The 21,507-nt window shown below is 49.8% G+C and overlaps 1 protein-coding gene across 2 annotated transcripts in view; it reads left to right on the top strand.

Annotated features, from left to right (window-relative positions):
- CACNA1B (calcium voltage-gated channel subunit alpha1 B) overlaps window positions 1-21,507 on the top strand; it is a 295,914-nt gene that overhangs the window by 151,889 nt on the left and 122,518 nt on the right. For both annotated transcript variants that reach the window (XM_053996161.1, XM_053996160.1), the window contains exons 10-12: window positions 6,346-6,402; window positions 9,012-9,101; window positions 12,634-12,843. In XM_053996161.1, coding sequence (XP_053852136.1) covers window positions 6,346-6,402; window positions 9,012-9,101; window positions 12,634-12,843 — 357 coding nt within the window. The remainder of the gene's footprint in view (window positions 1-6,345; window positions 6,403-9,011; window positions 9,102-12,633; window positions 12,844-21,507) is intronic.

The raw sequence follows: 21,507 nt of genomic DNA, 5'->3' as shown, positions 1-21,507 counted from the left end.
GGTTTAAGCAAAACTAAAGGAGCTGAGCCAGCTTTATTGCTGAGATCAAAGCAATTGTCCTAATACAGGATAATATAAAAAACGATTGAGTGCCCAAAGCCTGCACGAGGGGAACTGCTCCCTTCCATGAGTAATTTCTGTTTTATTTACTCCCTGTCCCAGCTGGTTGATCAGTCTTTCTTTCTGTGCTGATAAAACCCACCCGAGTGGCATTTTTTATGAGCTACAAAGATCACTTGCACGAGACTCCCCCCAGCCCATATTAACATTGATTTATAACCCCTGGAACTGAACATTGCTCTTTATTGCAAGGCGTGAGCAAGTTTAACCAGGACCCAGACACATTAATTTAACAGAAAATAGCATTTTTATCAGACTGCAACGATTACCAATAACCTTCCTGCCTTATGGAGGAGCTGATATTTATATATTGACATAACCACAGTCAATTCTTCCGTGCAGCACCAAGAAAATGGGGGGTAATTTCCTCCTTGCTTGCTTTTCAACATCTGAGCCGAGTGAAAAGGCCTTTTAGAACAATGATGGGGAGGAAAAGAAGTGCTGGTTTCTCAAATGGATTCGTGGGTGCCATTTTAGACAGATGAGCTTCATATTTGCTCTTTACAACTGAAATGTAAAATAGAAATATCAGCAGTTTATGTGGTGCTTTAAACCCATTATTTCTTGTAGCACTTGCACAGGGTGACAATTGAGAGCCACTTGTGTTGTCAGACTTTTATTCACTGTGACTGTTCAGCAGCAACTCAGGCAGCCACTCTTCATTCTGTGCTTCTGGAGGAATGAGAAAATAAAGAATTCCCTTTCCTTTCCATTTAGAATTTGTCTTCTCATTAGTTTACAGCTTTTGTTCAGCCTCAAACTCAGATTAATTCCTGGCTTGCCCAGGCTGGAGCAGGGTTCTCTGGGCTTCTCCCTTTCTCATCCTGTCCTGCTTTTAAGGCTCTTGGTGATTTTTGGTCCCTTAACCCTGATCTCCATCACTGAAACAGAGCTGAGAATCCCCCTGCAGGGCTGAGGGTGACTTTGTGTCACTTTGCTCTGCCCATCACCAGCTGAACTTGTGAGAAACTTGGGATGGAGAAATTATAAAATGTACAGTCAACCTCTGCTCCAATTCCCATCCCTGTGGGAACTCCTGGCTCTTCCATTTCTTTGTTGCCAGGGCTGAATAAATGCCACACCGATCTCGAGCGAAACTGCTGGAAAATGCACATTTTTCAGCCTAACAACATACGATCCAGAAGGTTTTGTGGAACAGGGAGGTGCATGCAAAAGAGCTGAATCAGGGAATGTTAAAAATACTCTGCAAAGGCATTGTTGAGAATACAATAGGAATATAAAAGAGCCTCCTAGTACAGCTGAATAATAGCAGTAATTAAAATCAGCTTAGCAGTGTTAATAAAATCTTTGAATAAAAATGCAGCGTGAAGGCAAAGCAGAGCAGAGAATCCAGCCTTTAGGACTGAGGCACTGAAAATTGGGACTGTGCCGTCGACGGGGATTTCCCAGGACTGGTTTGGGGATTTCAGCTCTGAAATGACCTGGAATTCCTTCTCCAGGATTTGGAGGGGGGACATACAGCCAGGGAGGACAGACAGACGTGGACAGAAATCTTGCAGCAGCCCCAGGCAGGAGCTGTTTGCACAAAGGGAAGAGCAAAAGCTCCTGGGATTCTGCTCTAATGGAACTCTGGAGGATTTGGTCATTATTCCTGGGAATAGCTAATTGTTTTTAAGTCCTTCTGCCAGCCTTGGCCTCGTTGACTCTTGGAGCAAAGAGTGCCCCGTGTTAACCCTCAGTTTGATTTCAGAAATAAACCAACCCCACGGAGCTGTGTCCTGCCCTCACTTTAAATCCGTCGCCTTTCTGCAGCAAGAGGAAGGATTCAGGAGTTCTTTTCATTACTTTTCTTTCTCTAATTTCCCTCTACCTTGTTTCACCTTATTTTTTTCCTGCTCTAGAGCACCCAGAACCAATCAGCCCAATCCCCTCTCTTCCCCTGGAAGCCTCCTCAGCTTTCCAATATTTCTAATGTCCTCCCTGAGCATTTGGTTTGTTTGGTATTTTCCCCCTCGTTTATTTTTGATGCAAGGCAGGAAGAGTGGAAAGCTGCATTCCAGTGCTTCATAAAATGATATCTTATTCCTTAGAAGGTTTTTGCTCTGTAGTTTTTTACATATTCTGTGTAGTTGCTGGAGCTGGACAGGAGGTGCCCTTGTCCTTTGTAGTGCTCGGGTTTTTACCTCAAGTGTTGTTTTAGGACTGAAGGAAGTGTGAGTGACTAAAATCACTCCTTTACCTGTGCCCCACTCTTCAGTCAACAACAACTTTAATTTTACATTGTGGTTATTGCTCACTGACCACTCTGAAGTGTTGTTAATGTTTCTCATTAATGTCAGTAATTTGAATTATCACAGAATCCCAGACAGGTTTAGGGTGGAAGCCCTGTCCAGCCTGGCCTTGGGCACTGCCAGGGATCCAGGGGCAGCCCCAGCTGCTCTGGGCACCTGTGCCAGGGCCTGCCCACCCTGCCAGGGAACAATTCCTAATTCCCAATATCCCACCTGAACCTCCCCTCCTTCCGTTTGAAGGCAGTTGAGCTTTCCAGAGGAATTAAAAAGTGGGGAAGCCAAGGGATGCAATCCATGCAGAGGATTTTGCCCCTGCTGCTTTCTCCACTGAACTCCTCAGAACTGCAGGAACTCCAAGGCTGGAACTTTTGGAGAACAGGGAACTACAAGTTCTCCACGCAGAGTAAAGAGTTGATAAGCCCACCAATATTCTTTTGAAGATGTTTCTCTTATCTTACTAGGACATGAATCATTTGGAAAACACTTTGCTCAGAGACTCAAAGTCTCGCAGTTCAGGGCTAATCAAGTTTCACATCTTTTGCATTTTAATTCTTTCCAAATCCACATTTTCCAAAGCACAAAACTGGAGTGCTTCTGTTCTCCTGGAGTGCCAGGCTTTGGGAATGGTTTCACCTCTCTCTCCCAGCCCTCTGTAACTTCAAGGCCATCCCTTGGCAGGGCAGAGCTTTCTGAACTTCAGGTTTCAGCTTTCTTTAGAAAAACAGAACCCTGAGCCCCCGAGAGAGATGGGAACAGACACCTCCAGCAAAGAACCCCGGGGGAGATGCCAAGGCAGGGGAATTGCCACAAAGACAAAGCAGAGCTCCCTGGGAGAGTGTGCCAGCCACTTCTGAGGGCTGCATTTTTAACAGCTTTTTCTATTTACCCAGCCAGAAATTAAATTCATTTAGTCTTTGTTTTTCCTCACCTCTGTTGCCTGTTGAGTGCAAGTTATTTCCAGTAATCTGCTGCTCCTTTGAGTCCCCAATATCCTCTTTTCCCACACCAAAGAGAAGAGGCACCACTTTCTTGGCTGCTTTGCCTTTATTTCCAGCCCAGTCACACCCAGCACTTAATCACCAAAAATTCCTCTTGCTGCTGAGACACCCCTGCCTCTGATACCCTGGCAAAGGCCCTGAGCCTTTGTTTGGAGGCTCAGAATTGCTGCTCTGGTCCCATCTCTCTGCTGAACATTTCTCCTCGTGCGGAGGCGCTGTTTTGGGGGGGATTTCAGGTGCCCAATTATCTCCTTCCAGGCTCTGTTAGGCATGACTAAAGGCAAAGCAGCTCCTGAGCCTCTGTTCAGGATGCTGGCTGGTGAAAAACCCCTCCTGGCAGTGCTCAGTGACCTGCTGAGCTCTTTTTTTAGCCTTAAAAACCTCCTGGGGTAGCTGTGGTCCTTTGGATTCACAGAGGACACGAGGCAGACAGGAATAATTATCAAGGGAGAGAACCTGCTGCAGGAGGAGAACGAGGCTGGAGGGAATTTCAGAGGTGAAACAGGGTTGGGTTATTTTAAAGGAACAGCAAAACTGAGCCCAGCTGTGTTTATGGATGGAGATTTGTTTGAGCACCAATTCAGGACCCTGAATTTGGGGCAAAGGTTTGCAGAATTGTCTTGTAAGAGTAATTTGTAGGTGGGAATCCAGTATAGCAACAGCCTTTGGGAAGGGTCTCCCATTCCTTCCTGGTGTTTCAGGGCAGCCAGACTGGGAATTGCCATTTCAATCCTCCCATATTTCAGCCCCCAAACATCAGTACGGCTTTCCCTGGGAGGACTTCAGAAGAACCTTTTGGTCTGAGGTGCTGGCTGGGCAGAGAAGTCTCTTGAGCTGTCTGAAAAAGCCCATTTCACTCTTCTGACCTGTCTTAAGAAGACTTGAAAACCACCAGAATTGTAGATGGGAGTTGCAGGCACAACTTGTGGGTTTTTGGAAGGACTTTACACCTTTTAAAGTGCAGCTTTGAGCTTTGACATTTTTACTTCTCTCAGCTCTCCTTTCTTCCACATCTCCGGTGCATTACTTTGCACTTTTGCATTCCCTTCCCCTCTGCTTGGTTTTCCAGACTTCTTCAGTCCTTGGTATTATTTTTCAGCCTTCTCAATTTGCTGTCTTATTAAAGTATCATTCCCTCTCTCTCCCAGATGATTAATAAAGAGATTATATAAGGGCTTGTGTGGCTTATATAGGCTTATATAAGGCTGATCCCTCTGGTATCCTTCTAGACAGCTCTCAGCTACACACTTTGATGTTTGGCCTCTGGTTTGTTTGTATTTATTTTTCTGAAGTTACTCTTCCATCTAGACTGGCTTAAACGGACTTTAAAGCAAAATTTGGTGGGAACACGGTGTCAGATGTTTTAGTAAGAGCCCAGATCACATTGATGGAATTACAGGTGTGTGAATTTGCCATTTATAAGAATAGAAGGAAGTGTGGAGTTTACCAGCTGCCAGCTCAATATTTGTTTGCTTTGGGTTGTCCTTTAGCAGATCCCCACATCAGTTTCCAGCAGCAAACCCAAAATCTGTGGTTCTGAGTGTGGTCTCAAGTATTGGCACAGCACTGCAAACTGGCCAGGGGGGGTGGCAGTGCCCTGGGAAACCTCAGGAAATTGAGTTGTCTTTCACACAGATAAAAATTATTCTGTTTTGGGAGGCTGGGTTTTAGTGTTTCCTGATTTTTTTTTTTTTTTTTTTTAATTTAGGACAGTACAAGGTTGTATTTTGGAGTTAAGTTGCAGTGGAATGGAAGGGTGGTGTTGCAGTCACTGTGCCAGGCAGAGCTCCCCCATGGAAAACTTGCTGTGGATTTTGTTTGGACAAAGGTTTGATGTGATGGCTCTGTGGTGACAGCGACTCTCCTGCCGTGTGGCCCTGCTGCTCTCACCCTGTGCCACCACTCTGCTCCCCGTGGCTGAATCTGATTTTTGGAGACAAAAGAGCAGTGATGGGTGTGGAGCATCTTCTCCAAATGGTGTCCAGTGTGGATGGGCTTGAGGGACCTTCCTGGGGCTTGTGGGATTTGTGGTGCTGCCTGGTCTGGAGGAAGGCCCTTGGTCTCCAGAGGTGCCTTGGGGATGAGAGCTGGTGAGGGACCCGGAGCAGGTTTGTGAGGAGGGATCTCACAGAGGAAGTGGTTTGTTTGGAATCCTCCCCCTGTGCGAGAGGGACACGGGCTGAGAACGGCACCCTGGCCTGGATCAGGAATGGTGTGGCCAGCAGGAGCAGGGAGGTCATTCTGCCCCTGCACTGCCACTGGTGAGGGCACACCTCGAGTGCTGTGTCCAGTCCTGGCCCCTCACTTTGGGAAGGACCTGGAGCACGTGCAGAGGAGGCAACGAGGCTGGAGAGGGGCTGGAAACACAAACCCTGTGAGGAACCACTGAGGGAGCTGGGGGTGCTCAGCCTGGAGAAAAGGAGACTCAGAGGTGACCTCATCACTCTGTACAGCTCCTGAAAGGTGGCTGTGCTCAGCTGGGGCTGGGCTCTTTCTCCAGGCAGCACTGACAGAACCAGAGGACGCAGCCTCAAGCTGTGCCAAGGGAAATTTTGGTTGGATACTGGGAAAAAGTTTTTCACAGAAAGGGTGATAAAGTTCTGGAATGGCTGCCCGGGGAGCTGGTGGAGTCACCATCCCTGGATGTGTTTAAAACAAGCCTGGATGTGGCACTGGGTGCCAGGGTTTAGCTGAGGGGTTGGGGCTGGGTTGGACTCGATGATCTTGAAGGTCTCTTCCAGCCCAGTGATTCTGTGAATTCTGTGAATTCTGTGCATCCTGTGAGAAACACAGCCCTGAGGCATGAATTGCTCTTCAGACTCTGTCAGGGGTGGCCAGGGTGGCACTGGGCTGGGCAGAGTGGCACTGGGATGGGCAGGGTGGCACTGGGACAGGCTCCTGCTGCCCCACCAGCCGGTGTCGCAGCAGGGCTGTGAGGAACCTGAGGCTGACCCTGGCCGGTTTTCCTTTTCCAGAGGAGGTCATGCTGGCCGAGGAGGACAAGAACGCGGAAGAGAAGTCCCCTCTGGACGGTAGGTGGCTTTGCTGGGCATTTTCCTCCTGTGCCACGGGAGAGGTTCCACTGCTGTCACTGCCACGCCTTCCTCCCGAGCAGGAGGATCCTCCCGCATGCACCCGGCACGAATCCGGCCACAGAGCCCCTTCTCCAGGCTGCAGGTGGCTGAGGAGCAGTTATGGGACACCCCACGCCGGCCCGGGATGGGGATGTGCCCTCGGGGTCGGTGCCCACGCCCTGCCGAGGGTGGCTGGCTGTGTGTGCAGGGGGTAGAGGCTGCCAGAAGGATGGAGAAGAGCGAATGCGCTGACCGAGAGAAGGCAGGGCTCCGAACGGATTTGACCAAGGGACTGAGCCCCCTGTTAGCTGTAAGCAGTAAGACATAACAGGGTGTGGTGATCCTTCCTTCCGACGTGCGAGCCCAGCGTGGCAGGACGGCCGGAGGAGCCGAGCAGCGAGGCCACGGGGATGCTCCCCCTGTGCCTCCAGCCCCGACAGCTCTTAGGATGCGCCAGCCACTCAAAGCTCAGTTAAAGATTCTTCCCTCTCCCTTTTCTGACCATCTTTCGTCCTCCCATGTCTCCTCCTTTCCCCTCCCCTCCCTCCCCCCCCTCTTTTTTTTTCTCCTCCCATTCACTGTCAGGGAGGGCCGCCTCGGAAGGGCCGATTCCTCAAGGCACGGCGCCGGCAGAGACTGGCAGCGGCAGCAGCTACAACAGTGAGTGGATTGCAAATCACCAGGGGCTTAGGTGGCACACAGGGGCAGCTTCCCCCCCGGCCCCGTGCCCAGGTCACCGGTGACAGTCCCCAGGTGCTTTTGCCTGGCTCCCAGCCGTGCAGCTCTGCGGAGCATCAGGTGCTGCTCCAGCCTCGGCCAGCCCGGTGACCTGCGCTGGGGAGGATTTGGGGCTGGAAGAGCTGGGGCTGCAGCAGGTCAGGGCTGAGGTGTGCGTGGCCAGTCCTCGTGTGCGTGTCGGGGGTGTGTGTGAGCTGGGGAAGCCTGTCCGGCACTGGTGCGGCCAGGGCTGCCGGGCTGCAGCTGGACTTTGTGTCTGAGGAGCTGTCTGAGAGGCTGAGTGCTGTGAGAAACACGAGGTGGGTGCAAGGCACGCAGTAAAGACCCAGAGATACTCAGGCTTCTCTTACCTAAAGCGAAAGGAGCCCGAAAATGTTTCCAGCCTTGGAGCAACTGGTGTGGAGCAGCCCACAGTCTATGGTGGTAAATTCTGAGTCCCCAAAACAGAAGGACGTGCCTGGAGAGATGGCACAACCTCACTGCCAAACACACGGAGGAGTTTTCTGGGGGAGAAGATAAAAAGCTGCTCAGTTCATGCCAGGGAGTGTTGGAAAACTTTAATCCCAGCGCTGGTTGTGCTCCAGTGCTGAGATGGCCCTGGACATGCTGGAGTGTGCTGGGACAGACACAGCCTCAGGGACCCCCGAGCTGGCGTTGCTGGGACTGAGGATTCAGCCTAGAGCTGGGTGGGGCAGCAAGGAGCACCAACAACGCAGAACAGCGAATCCAGATCACAGGTTCAGAGCATCCTCCCCTCTCCGAGCCTCTCCGAACCCGGGTGTGGCTCTGGGTGTTCCCTTGAAGTGACTCAAGCACAGCCCGTAGCAGGAGGAAGCGCATCCATGTCTCTGTCAGGGCAGGGCAATCCGTGTAGTGTGGGAAATGAATCTGTAGCCAATTAGGGTGAGGGGATGTTGTGGAGGAGCCTCCCCGGGGCAGTCTCTGCAGCGTGAGTGGCTTTGCTGTGTGTGCCCACGGACCAGTCTGTATCACCACACCGTGGGGTGTCTTACTGCTGATAGAAAGTGCTGCTTTAGTTACTGTATGTCTCGAAGCTGTCACCAAACTGTACCAACGTGATTTTTTTTTTCTGCCACTTCTCAAGGTTCTGCAGGTAGGTGGTCCTGGGAGCAGCGTCCTCAGTGCTCCTGCCTCACCCCCTGTGCTCTGGGTGGACAGTGCAGAGCTCTCATTCCCTGTTGGAGTAAATGTAGTGATGTTTGCCCTCCCCACTAAAAGCTGATTTTGGAGGAAAAAAAAAAAAAGTGTTTTCAAAGAATCCCGACATCCCCAGGGGGCAGGGATTGCACACCGGGTGCTGCTGAGAGGCTGCTCACTGATGTGTGGCCGCTTTTTCCACGCAGCATTTCTGCTCCTTGAGGCATGGCTGGGTGGTAAACGGAGCTCTGTAAACGCTGAGTCCCTCACGGTGCCCGCTGCAAACAGCACTGGTGGTTCCAGGGGTGGCAGCACTCATCTCCCAGCCCCAGTGGGGCTCAGGAAGCTCCAGAGTCCCTGCCCAGCCTTTGTGCTGTGCTGAAGTGTCCCCCCTCCCCACCCTCCTGCATCTGCTGCACGAAATGGAACCTGCAGAGCTGTGCCTGGCAAACCTTCAGGAGCTGGAAGGGCAAAGGAGTGAAGCACCCTGGCACTGAGGCGTGCAGAGGCCCTGCAAGGTTGTGGGTTGTCCGGTTTGCTCTGGGGTACCCTGGTGGGAGAGCTTTAAGCTGGCATTGGGAAGGAAATGCTGGCCCTGGAGAGTGAAGGGAGGGGGAGAGAGAATCCACTCTGCATCCTCACGGGGCATTTTCTCTTTAATTTGCACGCAGTGTTGAAAAGAGCCGCAATAAAGAAGAGCAAAAATGACCTGATTCATGCAGAAGAAGGTGAGGACCATTTCACAGACATTTGCTCCGTTGGTGAGTACTGGCTTCGCATCCCCCGAGGTCTCGATCTCCACCTGAACCTGTCCATGTCATGTTTCCTCCTCTGGAGCGGCTCCTCTGCTCCAGAAGCTGTGGTTTCCTGAAGGAGAATGAATTTCCACTTCTGCTGCAGCAGCACTTGACTTCCCAAAGCAAAAAGCTCCGTGGCTTCACCCTCTCCCTGCGCTGCCTGCCTCAGCTCTTGCATGCTGCACCCTTGGGAGAGCCCTGCAAAGCCTTGGGACAGTCCCTGCTGGGCTGGCCATCCCGGGATTCTGCTTGGAACGTGCTCATTCATGCTAGTGAACCCCAAATCTGCCCAACAACACTGCTGGAGGGAGGAGAGGAAGTGGCCACAGTCCCGTTGTCCACTAATGCCCAGCTGGGGTGTTGCAGCCTTTGTTGTGGGAGTGGTCACTGGGAGGTGCTGGGCAGCGACCTCAATTCTCTCATTCTTGTCTTCGAGGAAGATCTTAACGTGATTTTAAAGCCAGATCTGGAGCTCCAGTGCAGAGCAGGGCATCCTGCACTGAGGAGCATTGCTGGGGTGAATTTGGGATCCTCAGGCTCAGGAGGTGCTGCCCGTTCTGCAGCTCCCAGAGCTGATTCCCTGCTGAGATCTGCCCAGGGGGGGAGGCAGAGGCAGCTCTGGGCTGCCAGGGGAGGCTCTGGGCACTCAGCACCCACCTCAGGGAGCTGCTGGAACCAAAACCCTCTGAGCCGTGGGAGAGGCATCTCCTGCTGCTCTGCAGTCGGGCGCTTTGCTCGTCCCCGTGCCTGTTGCTGGAGTCTGTTTTGCTGCTGAAGCAGCAGATGTTCTCATTATCTTCCAAAGAAATGTCTTGGCAGCCCAGTCCCCACGAAGCAGCAAATCCTGGATGCACAGGAGGAGCAGCACAAACAGCACATTTGAGAATCCGTGTCGGTGGCTGCTTGCACAGCATGAGTGCCTCAGTCGCCCTTTGGAAAGTTGGCGTTGATGTTTTCAGGGATCACAGCTGCTGCTGGAATTTTTTTTTTCCCCCTTTAAAGGAAGACCTGGTTGCAGAAAATGAGCGTGGCTTGGCATGTTCCTGACACCAGCACTGAGCTGCCACAGTCCCCTGGGCTGCAGGGTTTGTGGTGAAACTGCTGCCACTTCCAGGAGAGGTTTGGTGCTGAAAAAGGGCAAAAATGCAGCAGCCTGTGTGCATTTTTGGTTTGGTTTGCTGTTGTTTTCTCTTGGATCCCTGCATGGATAAAAAGGAATGGTCATTTTTGGAATATTTGCTCACAGTTGCAATAATTATGAGATCTTTGCCTCCAAATCCAAGTCCCTCCAGGCTCTGGGCAGCCAATGCCTCGCCAACAGATCTTGGAGTTCAGCATTTCAGGTGGCAACGGATGATGGAGCATCTGGGCTCGGGAATAATCCGAGGCAGAGCTGGGAACTGTCTCGGGAGCATATGGCAGGGAAAATAACAGCAGTGCTTTCCACCTTCTATGAGTGCTTCACCCACTTGGGAAAAGTGGTTTTGATTTTGATTCATGGAACGAGGCAGAAAAGAAGGAATGGATTAAGCAGCCTCTTCTGCTGGCTTATGAAGAGGCTGAAATGCAGAGCATAAACAATCAGATCACGTGGGCAATTACGCATAAAGGATCTGTTTTGGAGAAAAGGGGTTTTTGGATGGTTTTCTGTAATGTGTTCAGATGGGAGCAGAAGGAGCGTGGAAGAACTAACAAATAATCCCTGAGTGCCACGTGAAGATGCAGCTCAGGGTGGGGGAGACTTTGCCAGGTCTCTCTCTGGCCATTGGCTGAAAGTGTTGCACTTTAATTCAAACACAAGCACCTTGATGAGCTTTATAACTGCAGTATAAAGCTCTGTAGTGGTAAACACTTCCCAGGGTGTTCTCTGCAGTTGTTCTTAGCTTTTATTCTTTTATTTCCACTCCCACTGGCTTCACACCCTCTGTGCTGTACCAGGCACAGGGCACTGCCTTGATTCCCAGACACCAAAGCCTGGAGAAGGGGGTGTTTTCCATGTTAGAGCAGTTTAAATATCACTGCTTTGCACTTCTGGAAGATCAGCAGACAGGAATGAGAGGGCAGCACTGTTCCTTTGCCAGTCTGGGAGTACAGAGGGGCTTGGATATCTGAGAGCTCTGTACCTGCTGAGGAGTGCTGTGATATGAAGCAGCCTAAATCCCAAACTGTGGCTCTTCTTGTTGTCTTAAAGCAGAGCAGAGGAGGAGCATTGTGATTTCTTCTCTTCCAAACTGCCAAAGGCAGGATTTTCAAACCTACAGAAGAACACACTGATTTTTTCAGCACGGAGTTTGTTCAAAGTCTGGCCAAGGCCAGCTCTGCTTTTGGATGGCCAGAAATGTGAAATGGAGCAGAGAGCTCACTTTCCACGGGGGAACATCACACTTGCGTGGGGCTGTGAGGCTTGGAGAACCTGCTGCTGTCACATCTGGATGCCTCATCCCTTCTCTGGCTGCTGTGGTTGATGTTGCAGGATGAGGCTGGATGACATTCCCACCCGTTCCAAGTGTTGACATGAAGGTGATCACACTCCAAGGTTTGGCTGCTGAAGCCAGAACTCTTTGTTCATGTCACTGAGCCCAGGAGAGCCACCTGCTCCAGGACAGGATGAGGACATGTCCTGCTCACCCTGCTGGGATGCTCCATCCCAGGATGGGGAAAGGCAGCAATGATATCTTGCCACAAACCACTGGCACAGGCAGTGGCCAGCCTGGCACAATCACCATTTCCCCTGCTTGCAGCAGCTTCTGTGGCTGCTGCAGAGGAGCCCCAAGGGGTTCCTGTGTTTATTCCCTTATTCCTGATTTCTCCTGCCTCAGCACCGGCTGGAGATCGCCTTTTCATCTGAGCAGTGCCTCTACCCCAGGGGGAGAGCTGACATCAGGAATCATTTCTTCCATCAGCTTCCTATTGTTGAAACCCTTGACTCTTTGCCAGGGTTTCAGCTCAGAGTGGAAATGGAGCTGATAGAGGCAGAATTGAGATAAATGAATGGCTGAGCCCAAAATCTGATGCACAGAGGCAGGTTGAGCCCTCTGCTAAAGGAATAGCTGAGGCTGGAGAGTAAATTAAGGAGAATTCACTCAATTCCCTAGTAACTGGTCCTTGGAGCAGGACAAACAGGGATGAGCTTTCCTGTGGCACCTACCCAGCTCCACGAGGACGTGCTCCACACCGTGGGCAGAAATATCCCGTGCCCGCTGCTCTTTGTCCCTGTCAACCAGGCAAAAGTGATGAGTTTAACTGGGACACCCAGGATTGCTGCAAAGGTTTGGAAGCCCAGTTTAGGTGGTGGAGTTAGGCATTGACCCATGAAGTTTTAGAAGCCCAGCCTTCATCCCTCATTACAAGCGAACGCCCTTGCTCAGCCCATTCTCAACATTCCCAGCTTCCTGCTGAGCTGTTCTGGTGCTTGGAGAGGCTCTGTGTGCCCAGGAACCCCCTCCAGCCTTTTCCCTGCTGGGATGGGCTGTGGTGACTCTTCTTTCTGTCCCAGGGTCTCCCTTTGCCCGCGCCAGTTTGAAGAGTGGGAAGAACGAGAGCTCGTCCTACTTCAGGAGGAAAGAGAAGATGTTCCGCTTCTTCATCCGGCGCATGGTGAAGGCTCAGAGCTTCTACTGGGTCGTGCTCTGCGTGGTGGCCCTCAACACCCTCTGTGTGGCCATGGTGCACTATGACCAGCCCGAGAAGCTGACCACTGCTCTCTGTGAGTACTGGCCACTCCTGTTCCCTCAGCAGCTCTGGCGCTTCTGATCCTGCAGTGCCGCGCTCCCGTCGCGGCTCTCAGTGTCCCTCAAAGCTTTGGTTCTCCTGGCTCACCACTCGTGGGATCACAGAATGGTTTGGGTGGGAAGGGAGATTAAAGCTCAGCTTATTCTACCCCCTGTGCAGGGATACCTCCCACCAGACCCTGTCCAACCTGGCCTTGGACTCTTCCAGGGATCCAGAAGCAGCCACAGCTTCTCTGGGAATTCCATTCCAATCCCTATCCTCATAGGGAAGAATTCCTTCTCAATATCCCATCTACCCCTGCCCTCTGGCAGTGGGAAACCATTCCCCGTGTCCTGGCACTCCAGGCCCTTGTAAATTGTCTCTCTTTACCTTTCCTGTCAGCCCCTTCAGGTCCTGGAAGGCCACATTTAGGTCATCTCAAAGCTTTCCTTCTCCAGACTGAACAATCTCAATTCTCTTTCAAATCATACTTCAAATTACTGAATCACACAATTCAGAAAAAATCCACCAGGATGTTAGTTTGAGAGAGGAATGTTATCCTAAAGCTTATTGCAAAGTTGAGATTCAGTCAAGTGTAAAGCCTGGAACAGGGCAGGAGGAATTGTCCTGGGACAGGGCAGGAGGAATTGTCCTGGAATGGGGCAGGAGGAGGAACTGAACTGGAATGGGGCAGGAGGAATTGTTCTGGAATGGGGCAGGAGGAGAAATTGCTCTGGAACGGGGCAGGAGGAATTGTTCTGGAATGGGGCAGGAGGAATTGTCCTTGAATGAGGCAGGAGGAATTGTCCTGGAATGGGGCAGGAGGAATTGTCCTGGAATGGGGCAGGAGGAATTGTCCTTGAATGAGGCAGGAGGAATTGCTCTGGAACAGGGCAGGAGGGTTGGTCCTGGAGCAGGATGCACGAAGGAAGGGGAAGGATGCCTGGGAAAGGCAGGACCCTCTGGCTAACCTGTGTCCAGAGAATGCAAATTTGTGTCCCTTTGCAGCAGATCTGCACCCATGGGTGATTGCTGTTGGGGACACACTCAGAGCTCTGCCAGCTCTGATATTCCCGGGGTACCAGCAGCTGGAATGGCCTGTGAGGTAAAAATCCTGCCAGTGCTTATGGAATCAGGCACTAAGCCCCCACATGTGCTGTGATTCCTGTCAGAGCCTTTAAAAGGTTGCAACTTTACAGCTCTTTTTTGGTTGCATGCCCTCCCTCCTGGGGTGTGATGACATGGGATGGGTGTCACGGTGCCCTCCTGTGACATTAAGTGACAGAAATACTCCCAGAGGGAAGATTATCCTGTATTTGTGAAAAAGATTTTATTTTACCTGGTTCCTGTGGTCACCTGGTTTAGCTCAGAGAGTCTAGAAGTGCTTTGGAAATATGAGGTTTGGGGTTTTAAATTGCCCTGATGAATGAGAAGTGGTGTCTCCCTGAGGTCACAGACTCGCTGACAAAGCTTGGTTTAAAAAAAAAAAAATGAAAGGTGAGAGATGGAGCTTTTTTTTGTTTATTTTAATGAAGTTTGGAGGCTGGGACTCCTAGAGCTGGAAAACTCCTAGAAATTCCTCATACTGATAGTGCAAATTATTCCTTCTGAAGGGATGGGATGAGGTTTGTTCCTGGAAGACAAAGCCATTCCTTTGGCCATTTCTGACCCTATAAAATGGCCAGGAACAAATCTGTTGTTCAGCACTTGACCAGATGAAAATTTAAATAAAACTTCTGAAAAAAGCAAACAGAAGACTGGGAAAAAACCTCAAATATTTCCAACAGTCTGACAATGTTGGCTTAGATCTTTAAAGATCCTTATCTACCTAATTTGCCTTGATTTCTCTATAAATTAGATACTTAAATATTTCTTGCCTCAGATCCTCCGGTCTTCCCTTATTACAAGGAAGGCAAACTTTTGAAGTTTTTTTTTACTAGACCTAAGAGGTCAGGAATACTGACTGCTCTGACATCAAAAGCTCCTTATTAATATTTGTTGAAATATTTAATGCCACCAGGTAATGGAGCTCTAATGAGAGATGTATAATAAGGACAGAAATTGCTTTCAAGTATTTTTTTTTTTTTTTGGCAAGATTTCAACTGAAAAGAGAGACAGACCATACAGAGAAGTCACTCTTGCTTATTCATTACCTCAATTTACCAGACGAAATAATAAGCTAGATTGGCAGAGTAATTACAAGTTTGAGGATTAGGATTTCCTCTGGAATTAGGACTAAATGTTTAGGAAACAAACCCCACACTTGGAGTCTTTCAACTCAAAAAAAGGTCACAGATTTACAAAACTCAGTTTCGGGAGCACCTTATGCAGTGGTTTTTCCAAGGAAACATGGAGAAATCCACGAGCCAGAAACTCCTTAATGTTCCAGTGAGGGCTGGAAGGGCTGGTTCTGTCTCTTGGAATTATTCACCTCCAGCTGGGAAACTTATCTGAGATGGAGGCCACAAATGAGGCTTCCAATTTATCCCAGATGAAGACAAAAAGTAGGGAATAGGTTGGAATTAGGGATGGATTCGTGTTTCAGGAGCTCTGCATTTGTCCAGAACACCCAGTGACGTCAATTAGTGCCAGGAGCACTTGGGCAGCAAGTTTGAATTTCTTGAGCTGGGAGTGGGGGATCCCACTGCCTTACACTTAATGGAAGAGGCAGGAAGCCACCAAAAATTGGGATTTCTTGGGGATTAAATTCTCAGCCTCCTCCCAGCCTTTGCATCATGCCACGGCCCTTTACCTTGAGCCCTGAGGGCCCTTTGTCAGTGGGGAAACACCTGGACAGGGGCTTCACAAACCATCCCTGAAAGGGATCCTGGAATGGGGCAGGGAAGGGACCAGGGAGGGTCTCCTGATGCCACCTCCCTGCTCCAGCAGGGCCATCCCAGAGCACAGGGCTCTGGGTTGTGTCCAGATGGCTCTGGAATATCCCCAGGGAGGAGGCTCCACGGCCTCCTGAGCTGCTTGTTCGCCTCACAGGGAAGAAGTTCTTCCTCACGTTCAGGTGGAGCTTTCTGGGATCAGTTCCTGCCTGTTCTGCTGTCCCATTGCTGGGCCCCTGGAGCAGAGCCTGGGCCCTGCTCTGAGCCCTCCCTGCAGATGTTTTGATGAGATTCCTTTCAATCATCTCTTCTGGAGGCTGAACAGCCCCAGCTCTCTCAGCCTTGTCCTCACAAGAGAGGTGCTCCAGTCCCCTCAGCATCTCTGTCACCCTTCATCCAGGAGCTCCGAGTATTTCTAGGATATTAAACCCTGCTGGAAACTCCCCTGGCATTGGGGAGGGGCAGCCCAGTGAGGGTAACAGAAAAAAACAGATTATCCAAAAGTAGGGAAAGGTTTTGTGGATGCTCACATTGGGTTTTGAGACAGGGTGGTACAAGATTGGTCACTGTGACAACGAGAATAAAAACCAGAGATCCCAGCCTGGTTTGGGTTGGAAGGGACCTGAAATCCCATCCCATCCCCTGCCATGGGCAGGGACACCTCCCACTGTCCCAGGCTGCTCCAGCCTGGCCTTGGGCACTGCCAGGGATCCAGGGGCAGCCCCAGATGCTCTGGGCACCCTGTGCCAGGGCCTGCCCACCCTCCCAGGGAACAATTCCTTGCCAATATCCCAACTAAATCTCTCCATGCATGGTCATCATGGAAATTCTAATGTAGGCCAGACAATTTTGGGGGTTTTTATTTGTTTGTTTTGTGGTTTGTTTTATTTTTTAAGATAGTTTTCTCCAAGAGAAGAAGCACAGGCTCTGTGGGCTCATTTTTGATGATTGTCTCTGCTCCAGGCAGAAACCTATTTTAGTGTGATTTTTGAACAAAGAACTTTGGAGCATTGTCCTGAAAAGCCCTACAAGTTCAGCCTCTTAAATTCCAAGTATCCCATGCCTCCAAACCCTCCTGAATTCCAGGATAAGGAGCTGTGGGACTGCATTCACACCTGGCTGGGCACTGGGGATGTGTGGCAGGCACATTCTTCTCTCTTAGGATTTTTTCATAGAGGAGCACAGAGGAAAGAAAGACAAAACAATTTCTATTTCTGCTCCTTGTTTTTCCCATGTGGAATGTGTTTGGAGAATTGTTTCCCTGGGGTGATTGCTTGGTTGGATTCTGGTGAGGATTGTTTGAGCCTGCTGGCCAATCCAACCCACCTGTGGCTGGGCTCTCAGAGAGGGTCACAAGCTGTTAGTTAGTTAGATAAGGTAGTTAGAAAAAGTAGGTATGTAGTTTTAGTATCTCCTTTAAATGGTATATTAATGTATTGTAGTATAGTTATAATAAAGAAATCATTCAGCCTTCTGAACTGATGTTGGACATCATAATTTCTTCCCACTGGGTTCACCTGCATTTACAACAGGGGGTGACCTAAACCTTCCTAGCCCTTTCCTGGGGGATGGCAGAGTTTTCATAGCCTCATGTTTCTACAGATCCCTCACTGAATCCTGAGTGCAGGGAATATTTGGTGCCTTAGGGACTTTGCTGCTTGTGTTGGTGTCACAGTGATGGCCAGACTGGACGTGTCCCCTCACTCCTGCCTGGATAACTCTGCAGCACAAACATCTGGGAAGGAGCCCAGCTGGGGCTGAGCTGAATTGCAGTGAAAAATCAAACCCTTACAATTCTGATAGATTTGTAAGGCCCGGTATGTATTTTTTATTACAGCGCCGGGCACACACCAGGATTTCCCTTCAATGGGCATGCGTGCCCCTGAAAGCTCCTGATCTTTTTTTATTACTCTAGCTAATTTGCATATTCATAGAATTTCACAATAGGTTCATGCATATTCATTCTTTTGATTTCACGTTACACTTACAGCCAGTTCCACTTGTACTCAGTTTTTGTCAGAAAGTACAGAGGGAACTCCTGGGTCACTCTGTGCTGTCTGTTTCAAGGTCTGAGGAGTCTTTCTTATCTCTTCAGCTTGGAAATTTGCATTCTTTCTCCTTAGCAGGGGCAGTTTTGCTAGTGCTGCAGTTACCAGACTAAACAGCGTATTTTACTTACGTTGGCAAGCTCGAAGCGGCACATTTCACCTAAATCCAAATGGTTTTCTTACCCTGTTAAATTTTCACTCTGTCTCATTGCCCTCCAGGAATGCTCCTGGAAAGCCCCGTTCTGCCCAAGATTTGTGCACAAATGCATTAGATAGAGGCAGAAGGAGATAGCACAAAAACCGGGGATTTCAAACAGCTCCTGGAAATACTTGGCAAAATCCTTTAACTGGGAGAGTGACAGAGTTTAAAAATGGCTTAAAATTTAATCCATGATGGGGGAACATCGCTGCAGAGGAGCAGGGCCTGGCTGGTGTGATGCAGAGCAAGAGAGAAATCAAAAATGCCAACGATGTTGTTTCAGGGAAGGTGCTCAGGAATGAACTGAGGAGACTTTTTGGGAACTGTAGCAGCAGGAGAGGAGCACGGAAAGGATCTGCTAAACCCTGCAACTCTACCCAGGCACCTCTAATTCAATTATACCTGTCCCTCTGGGGAGAAGTTTAATTACATTACAAATTAATTTTACTTAAAGAACAGTTGGTAAAAGCCTACGGGTCTGCATTGATTTATTTTTCCCTTGGTCTTTTCTTTTAACTTTCCTGTTTTGAATTGTTCTGATTAGCTTTCTCTGCTTGATGCTCCCAATCTGTACAAGTGCTTTGGAAAAAGGACTGCAGGAGCTTTGGAGAGAGGCTTGGGATTTCTTTAGCCTTATTGAAAGCACTGATGAGGAATTCTTTGAATTTTTGTGGTATGATTAATAACAGGCCCTACTTCATGCCCCTGTAATTATCCTCAAATTCAATCAGAGATTCTCCTTCTCTGTGTAGAAAGGACTCCAGGGCCAAACAGGATTTCTCTCATGCTGCAGATGGACACTGCTCCGTGAAGCACAGAACTTTGGTTAAATAAGCTGCAGTTGCCTATAAAAGAATATATTTCATGCATGTATTTCATGATTTTATTATCATCTCTTCACACTCCTTTCCACCATTGCCAATATTCCGGGAAAGAAGAGATTTCTGTCAGAAACCAACTCTGGAAGGGCATCACTGAGGTCTGGTAGCAGCAAAGATGAATTTCCAGCTGAGGGCCCCTCAAAATCCAAGCTGGGGACACCGTGGAGGAGCAGAGTGACTTTGGACAGGTGCAGCAGCTCCTGCTGTGGGGGCAGCTGCAGGCTTTGGGGCAGGGCAGGAGGCCCCAGGGATGGGGCTGGGGGTGGGCTCCTCTTCCTCTGGCTAAAGCTGTGGGCTGAAGTTGGGACCAGAGCTCTCTGTGTCTGTGGGATGGGTTTAGGGACCGTGGGATGGGTTTTATGGACTGTGGGATGGGTTTTAGGGACTGTGGGATGTGTTTAGAGATTGTGGGATGGGTTTTAGGGACTGTGGAATGGGTTTTAGGCACTATGGGATGGGTTTAGGCACTGTAGGATGGATTTTAAGGACTGCAGGATGGATTTTAAGGACTGTGGGATAGGTTTTGGGGACTGTGGGATGGGTTTGTGGGACTGTGGGATGGGATTTAGGGACTGTGGGATGGATTTTAGAGACTGTGGGATGTGTTTAGGGATTGTGGGATGGGTTTTAGGGACTGTGGGATGGGATTTAGGGACTGTAGGGAGGAGGTTTCAGCACTGGGTCACTCAAGTTTCACTCGGGGCTGCCCTTCCCAAAGCTCTCTTCTTTCTCCAGGAAATCCTGTGGGGATCCTTCCTGGCTCCTAAATCTGTAGGTCTGAACCCCAAACACACAATGTCTCCTTTTGATAAATCCAGTATCTGAACTCAGCATTTGAGCCATTATGGCCTGAGAGCCTGCCCAGTGCTGAACCTCATGTTTGGGGCAATTTGGCCTTTTTTTGGTGCTGTTGTTGCCTTTGAAGTCAAGACCCAGCTCTCTCTGGATACCAATATGCAGCATTTGTAAGGAAAAGGCTTTCTGGAGCATATTTATTTCTGCCTGCTGAGCATTTCACATCTGCTTGGGCAAAAAGGGGGAAGTTTGGCCCTGCTGAGGTTCTCCTGTTTCATGTGAGAGGAGAGTGAGGAGAGGGAAGTGTCAAGCTCAGCACCTGCTTCTGATGCCACTGGCCTTGGAAATGGAATTAATCCATAAATGATTGACAAAAAGGAGCTGGTAACTCTAATTAGGAACCTAATTCAAAGGTGTGGGGTGAGGAGATGCTTGCACGGCCTTTGCCAACAGCACAGCTTGGAAACGAAATAAAAGTGTTTGTATCAAACTTTTCCTCCTTAAATCACATCACAAAATGCTTTTGAGTAAGGCAAATGAAATTAGGTGAGGTTTGAATACCAGGAGGCCCAAACAACAAAATTGCATTTTCAATTATTTAGGCAGGGCCTTCTCAGAAGGAATCGCGTGTTGGATGCAGCAGCCTCTCCATGGAGCCAGCTCCTTCTGCCTGAGGAGTTCAGGGTCTGAATTCCACTTCCCCCCACCCCAGCCTCCCTGGGCTGTGATTTGTAGCATCTGGTACCTGCTGGGACACAGCTCCTGCTGCCAGTTCTGGGCTCTGCTGTGGAATTCATCAGCTGGGAAAGGCCAAGGGTGGCTCTTGCAAGAGCAGCAGAAGGAAGTTGGTTTTTAGATGCTCTGAGTTTTAAACATTTCGTGGCTTTATATATATTTTTTAAAAATATAATCAAATATTTCTTGATTCTCTTTTGCCACTTTCTAGCTTTTTTTTTTTTGGGTGATATTCTGGATTTGCAGGTGTGTTTGCAGGATGTGTCAGCCTGATGGTGACACCTTTGCACTTGTGATATGCAGGGAGTGTCCAGCCTCCTGCTGGAGTGCTGACTGAACATTAATCCTTGGTCCTTCCTCCTTTTTTGCTCCTTTGGGATGATGGTAATAGTCTTGACAAAGTGTCCAGAGGTCTGTTGGTACAAATTTGCAGTTAAAAAACACTAGTGAGGATTTTGCTGTTCTGTGGAAGATTCTGGGGTGTGACTCGGGCAGGCGAGGCTGGGGCAGAGATGAGGGGATGAGAATCTCCCTGCTAGAGATATGACACATGTGGGGGCTGGGCATTGCTTCCTGGAGGATCTACAACCTCTCCCTGTGATTTTATCAGCTGATTTAACAAAGCTTTCGCAGCATTGGCTGGATATCCACCCTTGGCATAGGGACACTGCCTCTGGAAGTCATGCCAGTCAGCACCACCTGCTGAGTGTGACACCAAAGTCCCTCCCCAGCTCTCCTGGAGCCCCTTCAGGCCCTGGAAGGCCTCTGAGCTCTCCCTGGAGCTTCTCCTCTCCAGGTGAGCACCCCCAGCTCTCCCAGCCTGGCTCCAGAGCAGAGGGCTCCAGCCCTGGAGCAGCTCCAGGTTTGCTCTGGTCTCGTTCCAGCAGCTCCAGGTCCTCCTGCTGGTCCCAGAGCTGGAGGCAGCTCTGCAGGTGGGGCCTCTCCAGAGCAGATGGAAGGTCAGATGGATTCCCAGCACAATTATGGATATCTCCTTACTCTGGGATCCTTGGTGCTGGAGACAGAGTTTCCCCACTGAGTCCTTGCACCTCCTGTGAGAAAGGAGAGAAAAGCTGCAGCTTGGTCAGGTGTGAAGAGGCTTCTCCTCAAAAGCTCCAGGCTCAAGGTGAGGGGGAGTTGTGCTGCTCCTGTGCCCATGCTCTTCCC

Source organism: Vidua macroura, chromosome 21 (genome assembly GCF_024509145.1).
Source record: "Vidua macroura isolate BioBank_ID:100142 chromosome 21, ASM2450914v1, whole genome shotgun sequence".
NCBI lineage: Eukaryota > Metazoa > Chordata > Aves > Passeriformes > Viduidae > Vidua > Vidua macroura.
The sequence above is the reverse complement of the archived record's forward strand: the minus strand, read 5'-3'. Positions and strand labels throughout refer to the sequence as shown.